Raw genomic sequence first — 19,263 nt, forward strand, 5'->3', positions numbered from 1 at the left:
GCCAAAATAGCTGATAACCTGGCTGGCCATTAGGGAAAGCCCGGTGGAATAGCTCCATTTTACAGGCCCTGTAGAAACTACTCAAGTCCCGCAGGGCCCTGATCTCAGTTGGGAGGATATTCCACCAGGTAGGGGCCAGGGCCGAAAAGGAGGTTATCCTCCGAAGAGTGGAGGGACCTATTAGGGCAGTATGGGGAGAGACGGTCCCTAAGGTATGTGGAACTTGTTATCTTTTGTAAGCTCTTGATGTTTTCTTCTGTACTATTATATATTTGGTATAGAATGTGCAAGAATCAGAATGTAAATGGACATGACATTTTATAGGAATTAAAAACTCATCTAATCTTTTCTAATAGATTCTTCAGAGAGTTTGATTACTTGGCGCTTAGTTAGTTGCAATGGATGCTGCCCTTAGCAGCAGTGCGTGGCCTTGTTAAAATGAAATTGAAGTAGTGCTGATGGATTGTGCCATCCTATGTTTAACTAAAGGAGAAACAACAACTGGTGTTTAGTACTCTAAGGCATTTCTGAAAGGGAAGCCTGTGGTCTGTCTCAGTAGGAGCAATCAAATTGTCTTATCAAGAAAATGTTTTTAAAAAGAAAGAAATCCCTGCAAATGCGCAAGTGCATAAAAATGAATGTTGTGTCACTTCAACTAAATGGGTCCTTTGGTTTATTTGTAGTTATTACAAAGGTATTCGCCAAATGGTACAAGTGAGTGACCAGGATATGAATACACATCTAGCAGAGATTTCTAGGGTAAGTATGACATTGATATTATTTCCCAGGAAATAGGAGCAAAAAGATGAAGTTGATTATTCTGTGGCTCATTCTTTCTGATAGACAGTTGTGCTGAAGTCCAATGAAGGTGTCTGTATATCTCTGGAATCCTTTGGATTAATTGTAAATTACAATTATATTGCTTGTGAATTACTTTTAATTTTCATTTTCGTGTATACCATGCAAGCTTTCCTAAACATATATTTTCACTTTTTGTTTCCATGGGTTTCAGATTCCTAATAGCTTATCTCAGTTTAATGATGTTTAAAGGGAACGTTTAAGCAGTTTTTTCTTCAGGACAGGAGACTTCTAGCCTAGCCCCCGCAACCTTTTTAGAAATGCAAAAGAGAGAATGGGATAAGTCGACTCACCCCCAAGCAGGTATCACAGATTTGGAGGTCTTAAAAGAATAGACAGGTCTCAGGAAGACCAGAGGCAGAGCAAGGGGAAACTCCGCCCTGGAACGCCCCCATCACTCCCCCTCCACAGCCTGGCCATGCTTCTGCTGCAGCTCCGCCCAGGGCATCATGCCCTACCCCGCCCCATTGACGCTATGCCTCTGAGGAAGAGGATCCTTGGAGATGGCAGGAAACGCTTCCTTGACCCAGACTGTCTAGGTCAAGGGGTTGGGGACTGGGAATTGATAACACTCCGGAGAGCAAGGAAGAAGCTCTCTTCTGGCTGCGACTATTGAAGAGGACAGAGCTCTTATCTGAGGCCTAGAGGAGGCAGCCATTTTGGCCATGTGCTTGCCTAGTGAGCTGAAGGACATCTTCCAGATAATGAAAAATCTGTAGACAACTGTAACATTGTGAGCTTAAGAACTTATCATATTCTAAAAACTGATAGCGATGTACAGCAGAAAGGACAGAGGAACTGCATTCATCCCCCCAAAAAACCTTGAATCCCTTGCTCAGTGTGGTGCTGTGCTAAATGTATGTTTGTAAACATTTTCTTTTTAATAAATACTTTCTAACATTAGATGCTGGTAGCAGTTCTCTGTACCACATGGATCGCCACTATCTTGAACATAGTATTTTAAAAAGGGGGTGCCAGGAGGGGGAAGGCTGGCAGTTGGCAAGCAGCTATTACTGGAACAGTCAGTAAATCATCCCCGGGGTGCCCAGGAATGGGAAAGTGGGAGACACTGAGGCAAGCCCTCAGAGTTGGAAAGGAAACGCCTGACCCTTCCCAGTGAGACATTCCTACAGAGCTCACATGGTCTCAGTGAGTACCCTAAAGAGAGAGAGAGAGAAGCCCCTCCAGGAGGAGTTCAGAACCCCTGGGAGTGGGATGGGTGGAATAGACCCTGCAGGTCAAAGCAGGCCTTTTCTGCCACAGACTGCAAATGGATATAACTCAGATGAAACTAATTTGAACCGAAGGAGTTTTCACTGTGCATTGTATTCATCCGTATTGCCTTACAGGTATGCCAGTAGTCAAAGTTGTTATTAAACAAACACTCCTGCTCACCATATATATTAACTGCATTCTCTGTGATGAGGAAAGCAGTGTGGTCACTGTAACAGATCCAGCAAGAATCTTTGACATGGGAATGCTGAAAATTGTTGGTTTCGCTTCCTTTCCAGTCCAGTCACCTATTAAAAGATTTAAGAACCAAAGCTGGAATATGGAAAAAAGATTTGCATCATATCTGGCACTCCTTTATGTGTTTCATTAAAAGTCTTAGCCCAGGCCTATGTCCTAACAGATTCTTTTTTCCCCTTTTTAAATTTTAATAGGCACACACAGACTCATTAAACACACTTGTGGCTTTACACCAGCTCTATCAGTATACGAACAAATACTATGATGAGGTAAGTTTCCACTTTCTTTACTATGCCATAAAGGAATTACCAGCATGCAGAATGTTTCAGAGACAAGGAATAACCTTCAAGTCTGTGAATTATCTGATGCTTGGAACATACATTTCAACCATGCTCAGAAGAAATGACAATAGTGATAGTGCCCATAACAAGTATGGCTGCTGTCTTGGGTGCAGGTTCACTAATACCAGTAGGGGAGTAAAGATGAAGCATTTTCATACAGGAGAGATGAATGGAGCCATAAGTGGTTATAGAACACAGGGGTTTTTTTTGTTCCATGTGCTGGATTAAATTCAAACTGAAGAAGGTTGTACACATCAGATTTTATCCATTATTTTTATTTATTGTGTATTTATTTCATTGAATGTCTACACCACCCCTCTCCTTTTGTACTCAGGGCAATTTCCAACAAAAGTATATGCATCATAAATTCACACAAAAATATAATAAAATTGATAATTACAAAATTAAAATTACACATAATTTCCACAAATCCGATGAACTCCTCCTAAGCTTGCTAAAAATCAACAGAGAAGGAGAAAGGAAAAGGGGAGGAGACCAAAGATGGTAACCATTGATGCCTCAACCACATGCCTGTTGAAACAGCTGCATCTTACAGGCCCTGCAGAATTGCATTGAATCCCTCAGGGTCCTGGCCTCATTAGACAGCGCATTCCACCAGGCTGGGGCCAGGGCTGAGAATGCCCTTGCCCTAGTTGAGGCCAGCCGGACTTCACTTGGGCCAGGGACCGCAAGTAGGTTTTCACTCCATCATTGAAGTGTCCATTGAGCAACAGGTATATTTACAATATATAATCCTGTCAAGTAGAGTAGCAAGCAGAAATGTGGATTGTGTGGCACGTTAAATAAGAATAGTTATCTTTCAAAAGACCAGCCGCTTTTCCTCAGAAGTTCATAGACATAAAGAGAACTTTACTTCTAACCAAGAGAGAAAAATAAACAGTGTGTGTGTGTGTGTGTGTGTGAAGTATCACATATACATCATTTCATTCACAGCTCATCGTTTGTTACAATTTTGATTGTGATAGTAAGCTTATACAGTATCTTAATCAAAGGCAATTTTACATAGGATTGGTTAGCAGTACACCGAGAACATCTTTCTCTCAGTCAGTCAAGGAACAGAAGAAGAGAACAACCAATGGTTTTTAACTGTTATCTTTAGAATGTTGATAGAGGTATCCCAGCATTCCTTGCTGCTGGTGCTGCTGCTGCATGTAAGCAAGACTGAAAATTCCAACAAGATGGTCCCGCAAATACATTGGCCCCAGACAGTTTAGGGCTTTATACACCAGTGCTGTGTGATCAAACAACTCCAGCAGCCCCAAGCCACCCCAGTCCAAGTGTCTCTGGAGGTCTTCAATGAGGGCAGTCAGAGCCATTTCTACCCCATGGCCTGCCCAGAAGCTGGACTGGAATGGGTCCAGGATCAATGATTTCTCCAGATAAACCTGAAGCTGCTCAGTGACTGTTTTCTCAATCATCTGGCCCAGGAAAGGTAGGTTGGACACTGGGCAGTAACTGGCTAGATCAGAAGGATCTAGTGATGATTTTTTAAAGAGAGTTTTCACTATAGTGTCCTTCAAAATCTTGGGGAAACTTGCAGTACTGAGGGAGAGATTGACTGGTGTTTACATACTATATTTATAGCCTGTCTTTTCCACTGAGACTCTTAAGTGGATTACACAGTGTAACACAATACAATCAAATAGAAAAACAATACAATCAAATAGCATCCAACAAACATTGCACAAGAACTAGGATTGCGAAAATTAGAAATAATGCAAAAAAGTATCAAAGATGATATGTCCTAAACAGTGCAAAAAAATGAAATCACAAAAGTAAGCGACAATCCAGATATAAGAGAATAAGTACAATAAACAGTGACATAGACTGTGGCCCTGTTGTTATTTATATTATCTTTTTTTATTTTTTTATTTTATTATTTCGGCTTTTATACCGCCCGATCCCCGAAGGGCTCCGGGCGGTGAACAGCAAAAATTCAGAGACAACAGGAGCAAAACACACATACAATATAAATACATAGGCTCCATCTCATGTCAACACTAAAATAACCTAAAACCAGCGGAAACAATTAATACATAAAAAGCAGGCGTCCAACCTCAAATTTAAAACCTACCCCAGAAGTGATGAGCCCCTCAATATGAGGGGACCCTGATGCTGTAACAACCCTGAACAACAAGGGCAATAAGGAGAACGTAGGGGGGGCACCACATCAGCGGCCGGACACTCCAAAGGCCCGGTGGAACAACACAGTCTTACAGGCCCTGCGGAACTCACCCAGGTCCCGCAGGGCCTGGACAGCTGGAGGAAGGGTGTTCCACCAGGCTGGGGCCAGTGCTGTAAAAGTCCTGGCCTGCGTGGAGGCCAGCCGCATCATCGAGGGGCCAGGGGCCACCAGCAGATTGGCCTCTGCTGATCGCAGAGGCCAAGTAGGGACATATTGGGTGATGCGGTCCCAAAGGTACGAGGGTCCCAGGCCACGCAAGGCCTTAAAGGTCAAAACCCACAACTTGAAGATGATTCGGAATTCAACCGGAAGCCAGTGCAGCTGGCGCAACTTACAGAGCTGAATATGGTCTCTAAAGGCGCCACCTGTGAGCAGGCGAGCCGCCGCATGCTGGACCAGCTTTAACTTCCGAATCAAACGCAAGGGAAGGCCCGCGTAAAGCGAGTTACAATAGTCTAGCCTGGAGGTGACCGTTGCATGGATCACAGTGGCCAGGTCCGTTTGGGAGAGAAAGGGGGCCAGCCGCCGGGCCTGGCGAAGATGGAAAACGCAGTCTGGGTTGTAAGGAGCCACCTGGGTCTCCATTGAAAGAGGCGAATCCAGGTGGACCCCCAGACTGCGGACCGAGGAGGTCGGCGCCAATGAGACCCCTCCCACACCGGCTGACTGGAAATCCCCAGCCTCTCCTTCACGGCCCAGCCAGAGGACCTCCGTCTTGATGGATTCAGTTGCAGCCTGCTCTGTTTCAACCAACCAGCTACCGCCTCCAGGCAATGCTGGAGAGCCACAGGGGCGGCAACCGCTCCCCCCTCCATCAACAGAATGAGCTGAGTGTCATCAGCGTACTGATGACAGATCAGCCCAAAGCTCCGTACCAGCTGAGCAAGTGGTCGCATATAGATGTTAAATAACAGCGGGGATAACAGTGCCCCCTGAGGCACTCCGCAATGAAGCGGGCACCTCCAGGAGGCTTCATCCCCGCACCACACTTGCTGGCTCCGACCCGGAGAAAGCGAGGCAATCCACTGAAGGACAGTGCCCCGCACCCCAGAGGCGGCCAGGCGGTGGGTCAAAGGTCGTGATCGACCATATCAAACGCTGCGGTAAGATCTAACAAAACCAGCAGCGCCCGATCCGCCTCGGTCAAGCTGTATACGGGCGCATCTGTGATGGCGACGAGAGCAGTCTCGTCCCATGCCCAGCACGGAAGCCGGACTGGAAGGGATCGAAAGCCGATGTGTCATCCAGGAAACCCTGAAGCTGCTCCAGCACCACTCTCTCAATTACCTTCACCAGAAGCGAAAGATTCGAGGCAGGCGGTAATTGGCCAGATCACTCGGATCTAACGATGGTCTTTTTAAGAGTGGGCGGACCACTGCCTCCTTCAACCCATCCGGAAAGACTCCTTGCTCAAGGGAGCCATTGATGATATTCAACAGATGGGGTCGTAGCTCCGCCCGGCAAGCTTTTATAAGCCAGGAGGGGCACGGATCCAGAGGACAGGTAGTAGGTCTTACAGCAGCCAAGGCCCTGTCAACAGCGGCATCGGAGAGCAGGGAGAACTGGGCCAAACTTGGGCCCGAAGACGGCAAGGGAGCCTCCAGTTCACTAATTGTAGACAACGTGGCAGGAAGGTCCTGGCGGAGCGACGTGACTTTATCTGCAAAAAAACTCATAAATGCCTCACAGCCAACCGCCAATCGATAATTTGTAGACCTCTCTGATAAGGAGGTCAGAGACCGAGTATCTGAAATAATTGTGCGAGCGAGAGCTAGCAGACGCAAGAGAGGAGGAAAAGCTCTCTTTGCCTCGCTTCGTTGCTGCATCATAGGCCTTCATAAGCGTCCTATAAGATGTTCGGCAGCGTCATCACGAGATTTCCTCCACACTCGCTCTAGTCGTCTAAGCACCCGTTTCATGTGGCGCAGCTCCTCGGTATACCTCAGGAGCCTGCCGAATACTGAAGAGGAACGCCGGAGCAACAATCTCGATGGCATCAGAGAGCCGGGAATTCCAGTCCTCCACCTGCTCATCGAGTGTGCCAACGGGTTCAGGGTCCCGTAGAGCATTCAGGAATCCAAGTGGATCCATAAGTCTCCGCGGGCGGGCATAAATCAGCCCCTCGACGGGGTTGGCGCGACAAGTCCATCCGAACCCTCAGGGCATAATGGTCGGACCATGGCACTCTATCTGTAGAGGATACGACCATATCAACTCCTGACCCAAAGACCAAATCCAGCGTGTGGCCGGCCTCATGAGTGGGGCCAGAATTTACCAGGGAGAGGCCCAGTGTCGCCATGGATGACACCAGGTCCACAGCCACTGTACATGAGGCGGCGTCAGCATGGACATTGAAGTCCCCCAGGACAATAAGCCTGGGGAACCGCAACGCCCAGTCCGCCACCACCTCCAGCAGCCGTGGCCGGCAGTCCCTCGGCGCGCTAGGCGACCGGTACACCAAGAGGACTGCCATCCTCTCCGCGGCCAACCACTCTAGGCCGACACACTCCATGCCAGCGATCTCCGGGACAGGGGCAGCCCTGAAGGGAATGGAATCCCGGATGAACAATGCCACGCCTCCCCCCCGGCCCTGTGTTCGTGACCGGTGGAAACACGCGAAACCGGGTGGCGCGGTCTCGCCCAAGGCGACGGTCTCACCCTCGCGCACCCAAGTTTCGGTGATACAGGCCAGGTCCATCTGCTGGGCTTCGAGATAATCACGAAGCACAGTGGTTTTATTATTAATGGACCTGGCATTAATCAACACCAGAGACGAAGCAGAGTAACCCTGAACCCCGTCACCGCCGTCCCTAGGGATAGGTCGGAGGTCAGAAGGCGAACGGGCGTAGCCATATCTCATTCGTCTTCTATCATATGGCCCCCGCCTACCGCTATATCTACCCCGTCCCATCAACACCGGGATCCCCAGCCCCAATTCAGGTGCCCCCATTGCTCAACCGCCCACCCCAAATTCTATAGCCTCAACCACTTCCACAATAAGTGGACCCAACCCTACCACTAGGCAGCTAAACACTATTCTAATTTCCTAATCCTAAGGACAAATCACATACAGGTTGAAAAATTTCTACAATCAGCTAAACCTAAACAGTACTAAACAACTAATCCCCACTGATCCTAAACATTAATACAAGGGCCAAACTGTAGCCACTAGGCCAAGTATCAAAGGCAAAAGGGCCAGCGATCAGGTAGATAGATTTCACTGATCAGCTGATATTTATTAGTGGGCCAAAGGAAGGTATTGGTTGGCAAATAAAAATTGCCACCACCAGATGTATAGGCCTTCAATAAGTAGCACAAGACAGTTCTTATATAGGTGGGAAACACAAGGTCCCCACCACCACCAGGTTTGATCAATAATCCGCAGACTGCCAGGGTGACAAGGGACACAGAGATGCTGGCAATATAGTCACGAGCCGACGGAGTGACATTCAGAGGACTCCTGCCACTGGCCACCCTAAATAGGTCTAACTCGTGCCGCTCCGAGCCCGGAAATTGTCTTCTGGAATATGGCTCACACGGCTCTCTCACCACCGGTTCCCCAAATCCAGGCGACGTAGTATTGCCAGGTACCCGGGGATTTCCAACTCCTGGCCACCCAGCCGGTCTGAGGAACAGTCCCAGTCGCTCACTCCATAATCGGCCGGTCCCCTGGCTCACCTGCATCTTCTGTCTTGACTTGAAGCTATGGAAATCTCTAAGACAGATTTGCCATCTTTCTTCTGTTTCTGTTACACCTGTTACATTTATTGCATTTGCTTCAAAACTTTGTGATGCTTATCCTTGAATAAGTATACTTCCATATATATCCAACTCTGTTTGGCAGCAACTTTAGAGTTAGGTTTGCATTCAGAGTAGGGTTGACAACCTCCAGTTGGGCCCTGGAGATCTCCTGAAATTATAAATGATAGTCTCCAGACTGTGGTTCACCGAGAGAAAATGGAAGTTTCTAAAGATGGTTGCTTGGCATTGTACCCCACTGAGGTCCTTCCCCAGGGTCAACCCCTGACTCCAGGAATTTCCCAGCCTGGAACTGGCAACTCTAATTCAGAGGCACATTTACCTTTGCCTTTACTGTGTGTATAATGGCTTTTTCCAAAGGCAGCTTTGGCTGCCATTCTAAACAAGAATAGGAATTAGATATTTTTTTAATCCATAAGGAAATATATATAGGATCAGAAAGTAATTTTGCAAACCAGATAGTAGCATACCTTGCCCTGAATTCCATTTGTTTATTTTCTTCCAGATCATAAATGCACTTGAAGAGGACCCAGCTGCACAGAAGATGCAACTTGCTTTTCGATTACAACAGATAGCAGCTGCGTTAGAGAATAAAGTGACTGACCTTTGATTTGAAAGCTGCAATAAAGAAGTCTGATCTGAAGATGTATAAATTCATTCTTCCTGATAAGGAAATAGTGTTCTATTTTTTAATGTGTAATTACAACTTTAAAAGAGGGGAAATCATTTTTTTATAGCAAAGCTGTAATGTAAAGAGTTTTTACTGTAAATTATGCTTCTAATTAAAATCCTGTGTTGTGTGTGAATGAGTTTCTACTTGGAAATGAGGGGCAGTCCTTAGGGGGTGGGGGGATGGTAAAGTTATAGCTCATTTAATCAACTAGTACAATCTTGAAGCATCAGCATTCTTAGAATTCGTTATTCTAGTAAATTCACTCTATATTATTCTTTATATTTTAAGCAATATTTGTACTGGAAAAGTGATAGCATATTGGAAAAATAAATGCAATAGCCCCCTTTTGATTTCAATAATTGGAAATAGATTTTTTAAAAATCTTTTTGAATTCCCATTGTCTGTATTCTGCTCATAATGAGTAGGATAAAAGACACATTTGCTACATCTTTTCTGTTAAGGCAATATGCTGGATTTTAGTACCATACATCTTTACATACATGATAACTAAGTGCTGAAAACAATCGTGGTAGCGACTGCAGCTCTTAAACTCAGTTTTCTGAGATGAAAGTGGGCATGCTGTGGATGAACTGGAATAGTTTGATCCTTTGATTGGGTTGGGGTCTAGGTCTCCCCAATGCCATCTAAACCCTTCAGGAAAAAAACCAGTTCCAGCATCGAATCTGAAAGATTCTCAATTTGAGCAACATCACCAAGTGCTTCCAAATAGCCAACACTGGTCTGACACACCATTGGCAAAAATGAGAAAAGATCTCTATCTACAGATTTTTTTATAGATATCATTCATATTTGTCCACCAATTAATGGTTCTTTCGCTCTGGTTTTGCTATAAAGGTGTCAAGATTACACCCTGAGGAAAAGAGTCTGTGTTCAGCCAAAACAAATGAAGTCTTTGCTGTGTAAAAGTATGATCATACAGCACTGTGGTAGTGATTGTGATGAAATGGTAGTAAAGGTCCATCACCCAGAGGAGGGTTATGTGAGCTACTGGTCTGCCATGAAGAGAGTGAGGGAACATACTGAAGATAAAGTCTAATTAGGTTCAGCAACCATGGCAAATTATCGTTTCAAATGTTCATTTTTTGTTGTTCATTTTTAATGGTTACTTTTATTATATATGCTAATGTGCCTTACTTGTACTAATTATGTGAATCTGAATGGTTTTTTGTAAAGAGAATCATATCAAAAATATTTATGTGTGGGTTGATAACTTTTGTGAGAAACATGACCAGCAGAATGCCTGTAATTAGCTTCTTGCCAATTGTGTGCTGTTCAACATGATTCAGATATGTATATCTTTTATTGGAATGGTTCATAGGATTTTCTTTTAAACAAACAAACAAACCCAGTCCTGCATCTTCACACCAGCCTAGGAGATTCACTATTTGGTTGAGGGTAGGATTGCCCTAAAACAAACAGAAGTGTATTAGTAATGTAAAATATTTGTTGAGAAGGTGAAAAAAAAATCCCATGCTCCATTTAACTGAAACACCACTTGAGCCTTGGAATGCTGCAATGGATGGAATAATCATCATTAACATATTGCTGTGGAAAGTAAAATAACTTGTCAAAAATGTAATGTGTGTTTACAATTGAAGTCGGCTTCCAGGCAATTTGTTAAAGCTTGGTACGTTATCTTAAATTGCTGTGTTGCACAAAAGAAAGCAATCTTTGTTACATTATTTTCTCACCGTAGTTTCTGGAAGTTGAGTAGCATTTTCATGTAGTGCTGCCATAGAAAGCTCTTTGCCTTTTGCCATTGCTCTATGTTCTCTGTCCTGCCCTGTCTCAAAAACTCACTTGACTCTTAACACAGTAACAGAGTTTCAGTTGCTACCTCGCCCTGTACTGGAGTCACTCTAACTTTCCCCCTTTTTGTTCATCTTCAAATGTATCAATGTTGTTCTTGATTTCTGTGGAGCCAACTCACAGACTTTAAAACAAGTGAGCCATGGGTTGGCTTAGAAGTAAAAAGGGAGAAGCAGGGTGTAACATCTGATGTCTTTCCTTTGAATATTTATACTGTTACTTTCATCTGCATACCCAACTTAACATGTCTGGAATGTAAGGAACTATGAACAGTTTGGATCCATTTATGTAAGAATTGTGTGTCAAATTAAGCCTCTATACTTGCCTTCTGTCTAATCAACATACATATCCAAACTTGCTAATCTGTTTTTATTTTGTCATTATTTGTAAATCCTGTTAATTGTAAATCAAATACATTTTTCCACAAAGTGTTATACCTATATTGTTTGAATCTTTTGTTTGTTCTTTTTGAGACTGAGGAGGATCCTCTGAAGATGCCAGCCACAGATGCAGGTGAAATGTCAGGAGAGAATGCTGCTAGAACACGGCCATACAGCCCGGAAACCACACAGCACCCAAATTTCATAATATGCCTTTTATGCCATCTGATTTGGCTGACAGAGGTGGGGGTGGAAAACCCAAAATGGGTAGGGCAGTGAATCTGTATGCTTAGATATTAAAAAGCCTGGAATTCTGACAGCATTCAAAATGTCACCCATGGAAGGAGACAGTCAGTAGCACAAGAGCTGGAAGGGAGCGAAGGAACCAACGGGAGGAAGAACAAAAGGATAGCGAGAGCTAGAAAGGGGTAGGGAGACTAGAGAGAAGTCAAGCCATTTCAGGTGGCTGCTATGCTTTATTTGTTTGAAACTCCAGGACTGTTGGTTGGCCAGTGTGTGAAACAGTACGCTGGACTAAGTTGATCAGTGGTCTGATCCTGCAGGCTCAGTTTATGTTCTTATGGCGAATGGATGAACACAAAGAGCTGGTGGGGTAGAGTGAAGTGAAGATGAGCCTCTGGGTGAGGTAACTGAGAATGAGAATTCTCTTCCCATCTGAATTCTGGCAGGTTTCCCTCTTGCACTTGTATCATTATTTTTAAAATCCCTGTGTTCACTATTACTCTGGTTTTCTACTGCTAGGTGTATTTAACAAACACTGACTTGGTTGCTAGGCACGCTCCTGTGTTTCCCATCCTAAGATCAAGTATAGGTCTGTGGCAATCAGAGATTCAACTGGAAACTGTGATGCTCTGAAATAAGGGTTGTTAGGTTAGACAATGCTATGATCGTGAACAAGGAGCAGAATTTCAAATAAAAGGAATATATGTTAATTGTATCATATAGCAATAAGCAAGCATTGCTGGTGACCAAAATGGCTAATCTCAAAGGGAAAGCCCAGGAGTTCTTAACAGAATTAAATGGCTCACCTAACATCTTTCTATACAATCTGTGTGATAAATTGCTTTCTGAGTGAGAAAAGCTTTTTTTAAAGCTCTCAAAAGTACTTATCAGAAGAAATGAGAAACCTGATTCATTGGTTGGGTAGAGTACAATAAAAGCTCCTTTAAAGCTTTCTATAGCTTGGTTTTGATGGGGCGGGGGAATACCCCTAGGCCATACGGACTATGTTTCTGAAATCCCGTTTTCACTCTTTTAATTCTGAACAATGTTTCAGTCTAATTTAATTCTCAAAATGGAATGTTGAGCAAAAGAGTTTCCCACTCCACCTCCAATTTTTAAAAGCCCTGTGTGTTACAAGAAAGAAGCAAAGCTGGGGATGGGGCTGACCCTTTGATACTTCTAATCTCTTCTCTCCTATGGCCCGGTCTTATTCAGAACGAGATCGCACTTGCTGGTTCAATGGCTAGAGTGCCAATCCTCGGGATATTATTAAAAAGATGTCTTTTCTGCAGCTGCGTTTGAGTCTGTGGTGGCAGTGCCAGTTGTAAGGCTGCCTTGAGGGTGTTTCTTGGAACCTCATTGTGATTGGCCTTGGCTCGTTTCCTTGCTGTCCTCCTGCTGTTCTATTCTGCAAAGACATGAACCTTTTATAATTCAGTGGCACCTGCCATAAAAAAACATTCTCCTGAAGCCTATGAGTAAATCTCATTCTGGCAGCGGGACGGGGGAGAAGGGGAGCGGGAATTAGGATCTTTCATGTGGCCACAAACAAGAGGTAATTAGTGTCACACCAGCAAGAATTGTGTGCTGGTGGTGAACAGTCCAACTCTACATTTGTGCAATGAGAATGATTTGTTTCACTTTGGGAATTCTCTATATTCTAGGTCAGAAACCTGGCCCATTTAAGGATTCTTCTAATAGTTGTAGAGATATTCAGAAGGCATCAAAGCACCAAATGTGTAGATTTGCTGCAAAATAGCACTTTTGCTGTTGCTCCAAACTGCTACAAGAATGCATGGGATGGGAGGTGCAACCAGAAGAAACATGTATGGCTCATTATTTGTAATTTTGCCTTATGTTCAAAAACATGTTCCAACTTGTGCAATCAGCTTTGAGCCACAATCAGGTTAGGATGGTAGCAGTTGTCTCCTCTTCTGTTAAATCCAGGGACAAAGTTGGAGAGTCATCCCAGAATGAGGTATCAGACATTAATATCTGCTTTGTGGAGGAAAGAAAATGTATACATGATGTAACCAAAGGAGTCAGGCTGGACTTGGATGGAATGGCTAGGAAAATGGATTCACCCCTCCAGAAGGAGTTAAGCCAGTGGCCAGAGTGTGACTGGAGGGTCATCACATGAGTTGCAGCTGGGTAACTGGGGTGCTGGCACCCTAACTGGGGAAGGGGTGCTGGACTGGAGAGGATGCTGAAGTTGGAGGAGGGTCAGTATCTTTCCCTGTCCACCTAATCAGATACAGCTTTTAGACTGGGATCTAAGGGAAATTGGGAAGGGGAGCTGGGAGAACTTAGAACAGGTAGGCGCAGCCGCAGTGACACTCAGAAGGGCTGGACTAGGGAATGCAGAAACTCGTATGTGAAAGATAGCTGTATAGGCATTCCAGTAAAGAAGCTGTGAGTTGTACTTACCTGGTTTGCTCCTCGTTGCTGGAGGAAGGGAGGGGTAATTCCTGCCCAACCTTCTATGCGACCCCACCAATACTTCCTTCCCGCACCCCAGGTGGTCTGAGAAGGACCAAAGAACACATATGGCCTTTAAAAATGGAAAGGAAACTTCTTGATTGGCTGATGCTTGCTTTGTTTCAAGCTGGGCTTCCTCATGAGCATGCTGTCCTATCCAAATAGGAAGCCCAGCATACTCTGATGTTCCTTGGTGGCATATCGGAAAGCCACTAATTGTTCTTAGTGCCTAAGAAATGTACACAATCTGGGAATAGAGCTTCTGCATTGAAGGTGACCATCATGAGAGGAGTTGAGTTTTGGAACTAAATTCTTCCTTGAAACATAAGCATGTGAGAGCTGGTGTCTATTCCCTGGAGCTTGATTATCTCTCTGATAGTCAGTTATGCAAATATTTCAGCTAAGCTAGCAGTCACCTAGAAAGCACAGGCAATGTTAGTGCAAAGTATTATCAGTCCAGGAACTCCAATCCTTGCTGTGTTTCAGCAAACCAAGCTAACAGACAAGTGGTTTTGTCCACTCGCATGTGGGGTTAATGAATAAGACTATTAGGGGAGCCGAAGCCTTAGACTGCAAGAAACCAAAACAAAGAAATTCCAGCTTTCACTGCTGTTCGAGCCCTATGTGCAATCAAACGTTGTCTTGTGGGGACACCTAATGGCTGGGTTAGAAGGTTCTTGGACCTTTTGCATTTATACTATAGCTGCTCTTTGACATATGTAAAACTGTTTGCTTTTTCCTTTTTTAGAAAAAGTGTTTGTTTTTCATTATGAAGCATTTGGTTTGCTGTAATCCTGCTTTGTGATATTTGGCAAGTCAAGGGCTATGACTGAACCTCTCATTCTTTCCAAAGCTTTATCTCTGTATTACAGAACTGCTTAACAGGGACAAGTGACTTTGTCTACAAGCCCTCATTTCTGCACTAAATGCATTTGCCTGTGATTTCTCTATATTTCATGAGGTCCCTCCTTTATTCCATTGACTAAATGGGAGTTTGGTGCATCAAGCAAACTTACTCTTAGTTAACTGTCATGCTAGCCTTCAACCAAGGCTATTATGGCTGTGTACAGAAGAATAATGTTCTGAGGTGGAGAATTATTAATAATGTATAATGATCATTTTTCTGTTGAAATGAATGCAGCCTGCAAGGATAGGGGTGTTCCAATTCAATTAAACATGGAAAACCAGTTTGGATTGATTGTGGCCTTTTTTTGAAGTGTGCTGTGTTTCAGAGGTCTATTTTAAGTAGACTGTTCATTATGATTAGCACAAAACTGAGGTGGTTGGATTTTTTTTTCAAGCTATGCTGTCTAAATGAAATGTCTACCTGAATGGAGAGTGGTGGTGCAGAGTTCAAGTGCCTGAAGTTAACAGCTCAGTATCTATGCATTTCAGTTACTGATAGAAGAGCCGATAAGTCAACGTTCAACTACATTTGTCTGTTTTATATTCTTGTCTTTTGCAATCAGGTTTCCTGAAATAAGCCTGTGATTGGAGCCTTAACTTTAAAAATTCAGACTGGACATCAAATGAACTTCATTTCATGTTTGAGTAGATACAGCAGTGCATATCTTCTATGAAGCATTTTCGGTTCAGCTCATTCAGAATGTTTTGTTATGGAGCTACTTATGGGCAGAAATGTAAAAACCAGATAAAATAGATTTTGTTGACATTAAATATTTGCTATTTAGGATGCAGATGGCCAGAAAGACATTTGTGGCATTTAAAAGTCTGCAGCTTAAGTTGGGCCAATTCTGAAGGGCTCAAACTAGCCACAATGAAGTAAAGTCTGACCCAGCATGGCCATCTTCAGTCTTCATAGGTTCTCCTTCCCATCGGGTCATTTGAAGCAAGCATTCATGGATTCCTGGAAGGTGGCACCAGGGGATCTCCCTCCATTACAATTGATCTTCAGACAACTAAATCAATTCCCCTGGAGAAAATGGCTGCTTTGGAGGAAGGACTCTATGACTTGCTAAGGCCACCTCCCTCCCACCCTTCCCTCAACCCCACCCTCCCTATGCTCCACTCCCAAAATCTTTAGGAATTTCCCAATCCAGAGCTGGCAACTCCGGTCAATCAAATTAGGATATGGATGAAGGGTTCCTTAGTGAGTTGGATCCTGTGTAGGATTTCCATGAATGGAAAAGGAACTCCCCTCTCATGCTGTTCATGGGGTATCTCCTGTCCTCCAATGAATAACATTTGGGGAAGTTGGGGGAGGGGACAGGATAGGTCTTCTCCACAGGTGGAAATCCCCTTTTTGCTAAGTCATGGCTATAGGGTCTTCAAGGCAAGATCATTAGCTCTAATTGAAGATGATAGTTAGAAGAAGTCCAAAAGAGGATCAGCTGGCTTTTCCCACCTCTCATTTGCTGAAAACTTCAGAAGTGGGAAGTGCCTTTTGCATAGAATATCTTCATTTCCTGCTGCCATGGAAGGTGAAGACTGCATTTCCCAGTGTGTTCCTGTGTGGCAGATCTGCTCTTTTCAGCTATTGCCTGTATTCCAGTCATCTGCAGGGTGTTTTGAAACAGCCTAGATTCAGGATTTCTAGTGGCTGCCCTAAAGTTGTAGAACTGTGTTCTGGGCAGTTTCTACCCACCTGGTTTTCCAATGACTCTATAAAATGGTATTATTACAGCAAGCTTTGGGGGCAGTCTGAATCTAAGCGAAAGAATATGTTTTCCAGCTGTAAACAAGTCTTTTTCAGTGTGGTTGTTTTAATGTAATTTTTATGTACTCATTATTTCACTTATTGCTTAACATTTGTTGTTGTTAACTGCCTGAAGTTCTGAACTGTCAGGGGGATATAAATATTTTAAAGCAATCTATAGATACAGTTGTATGGAGCTGAATCTTCTCAGTCATAGTGCCATGATTTCAGAATTCCTGTGGAATTCTGCTAAAGCTAATTTATGTAGGAGATTAAAAATACTACTTTATATCCTCTTATTTCAGAGTATTGGTGGTAGTCAATACTTGAACACTGGCAGTTTGATATTCTTCACTGGTGAATGCAGGGATCTCCTGAATACCAGGACTTTCAGTGTTCAGAGCTGACCTCTGTGTACAAAATGACGCCTACGAGATTGGTTCCTTCATTTAAATATCAATGGGGGAAAGCCTTTAAGGATCACAAACACCAAGTTTGCACCCAAAACATTCAATATACATTCAAAACAATATACATACAAAACATCCAATATACACCCAAAATACATTCAACAGATGTCTGAGTCCAGAGGCAAGGTTTTCTCCAGCGCTTTTCTTGCTGTTAGATCTTTTAGCCTGGCCAATACCAATCAGGCTCTTCAGCCTTATTTCTGTCAGAATGATTTGTTTTCCTAATGCTGTAAGCTTAAATTGTGTGTTTGAAAGTGGACATTATGAAGTCATTCAGTTTACACTGGGTATCATGTTGGACCCTTTCATTAACATTTCCGATAAGCTGTTTACATTTTCTTTTCAACTGCGATGGATTAATCTAAGATGAAACGCGCTAATCTTTAAAATTAGCTATACAGCTCTGTTTCTCAACAAATGTTAGCTGAAGTGTTCGTGATTAAGATCTCTTGACTACAAACAGTATTTATTGCAGTACAGCTGTACAGAATGTACAAAATGGAGATTGAAATGAAGGCACATTCTATTAAGTGCAAAATCAGTTCTGGCAGGGCTTTAATCTGCATCCTAATGAAATGTTGATCAGGGACCTAGGTGTTTTGGTTCAAATATTATTAGTTAGAAATGTGCACACATCAAATCCACTGAAACTCAGAATTTAAATTTAGAAAGAGCTACTCTAGTGCCAGAAGCCTTGTGGGAATCAAGCTGACATCCTGTCTAACCCAAGTCATTCATCAAGAGAACAAGAAATTGCCATGATGGAATTGACCAAAAACTCATTTAGCACACTATCAGCAGATCCATTTCACCACCCAAATGCCACAACTTCCCAATGGAGGCAACATTTAGTTGGAGCCCATCTTGTGTCAATTGGCAGTGCCTTCATCTTTTTCAAGACTCCCACTGCTGTCACATGGGTCCAAGGCAAGCTTCAGGGGTATTGATAATTCTCCGGTCCAAGTTACTGTTAATATTCATCTTAAAAACTCTGCTTTTTTCTAACCAGATTTTCAGTATTCCTCCCAATGGATCTCTTAATAGTGTTGAGTAGGTCCTTGCCCAGTGTTCCTTTAAAGTGGATTTAGAACATAAGCCAATATTCCTTGAGCCTCAAAGAGAGCTGGGATAAGGGTTTCCTGCTTATGCTCAGGCTATTTTAGAATAGAAACTGGGCTGCATTCACATTAGACCATGACAATGAGAGCTAGTATGGATATGGAAATCCCCAGGTTCAAATCCCCATTCAGCTTTGAAAGCTTGTTGGATGACCTTGGGCTAGCCATTCTGTCTCTCACTCAGTTTACCTTACAGGATTATGTTGGGTTGCCAGCTCCAGGTTGCAAAATTCCTGGAGATTGTTCCTACCTTCCAGTACTCTGGCCCTTATGTGCAGCGGCACATGGATGCTTGAGAAACACTTGGGTACTATACTGATTATGAATATTTAATGAATAAATCTGTGTTCCATTAACCTTCTGTGTGAAGTATATTTTCAGTCCAACTACCAAAATGATGTATCTGAATATGTGTCCTCAAAAAAAAAAAAACCTGAGGAATTTACAGACCCAAAAAAAGCAATTCCCACTACTTATTTGTTTGTTTATTTTATACCACGTTCCCCCCCCCCAAAAAAAATGAGGGCCCAAGGTGGCTTCTATCATTCTCTTGTCCATTTTTTACTCCTTAAGTAGAACATGTCCAAGCAAATAATAGGCACTGGAATTCTGGACTATTGTAGCTGAAGCATTTGATTGGTCTTAAACAGCATGCTGATTAACATGTGTGTCCAAAATGCACTTGAGAGCCTGTGATGCTGCTGCTATTACCTGCACCCATTTCTTTCAGTAAAATGGAGAAAACCTTTCTTTAAACCATCAGTCTAGTTTTCTGAACATT

General features: G+C 43.5%; 1 protein-coding gene across 4 annotated transcripts in view; it reads left to right on the plus strand.

The window, feature by feature from the left end:
* PLXNB2 (plexin B2) overlaps positions 1–11,571 on the plus strand; it is a 399,620-nt gene extending 388,049 nt beyond the window's left edge. For all 4 annotated transcript variants that reach the window (XM_048499274.1, XM_048499272.1, XM_048499273.1 and 1 more), the window contains 3 exons: positions 684–759; positions 2,523–2,597; positions 9,140–11,571. In XM_048499274.1, coding sequence (XP_048355231.1) covers positions 684–759; positions 2,523–2,597; positions 9,140–9,244 — 256 coding nt within the window. In that variant the 3' untranslated portion in view covers positions 9,245–11,571. The remainder of the gene's footprint in view (positions 1–683; positions 760–2,522; positions 2,598–9,139) is intronic.
* Positions 11,572–19,263: the final 7,692 nt, after the last annotated feature.

The sequence above is a fragment of the Sphaerodactylus townsendi genome, linkage group LG06 (assembly GCF_021028975.2).
Source record: "Sphaerodactylus townsendi isolate TG3544 linkage group LG06, MPM_Stown_v2.3, whole genome shotgun sequence".
Lineage (NCBI taxonomy): Eukaryota > Metazoa > Chordata > Lepidosauria > Squamata > Sphaerodactylidae > Sphaerodactylus > Sphaerodactylus townsendi.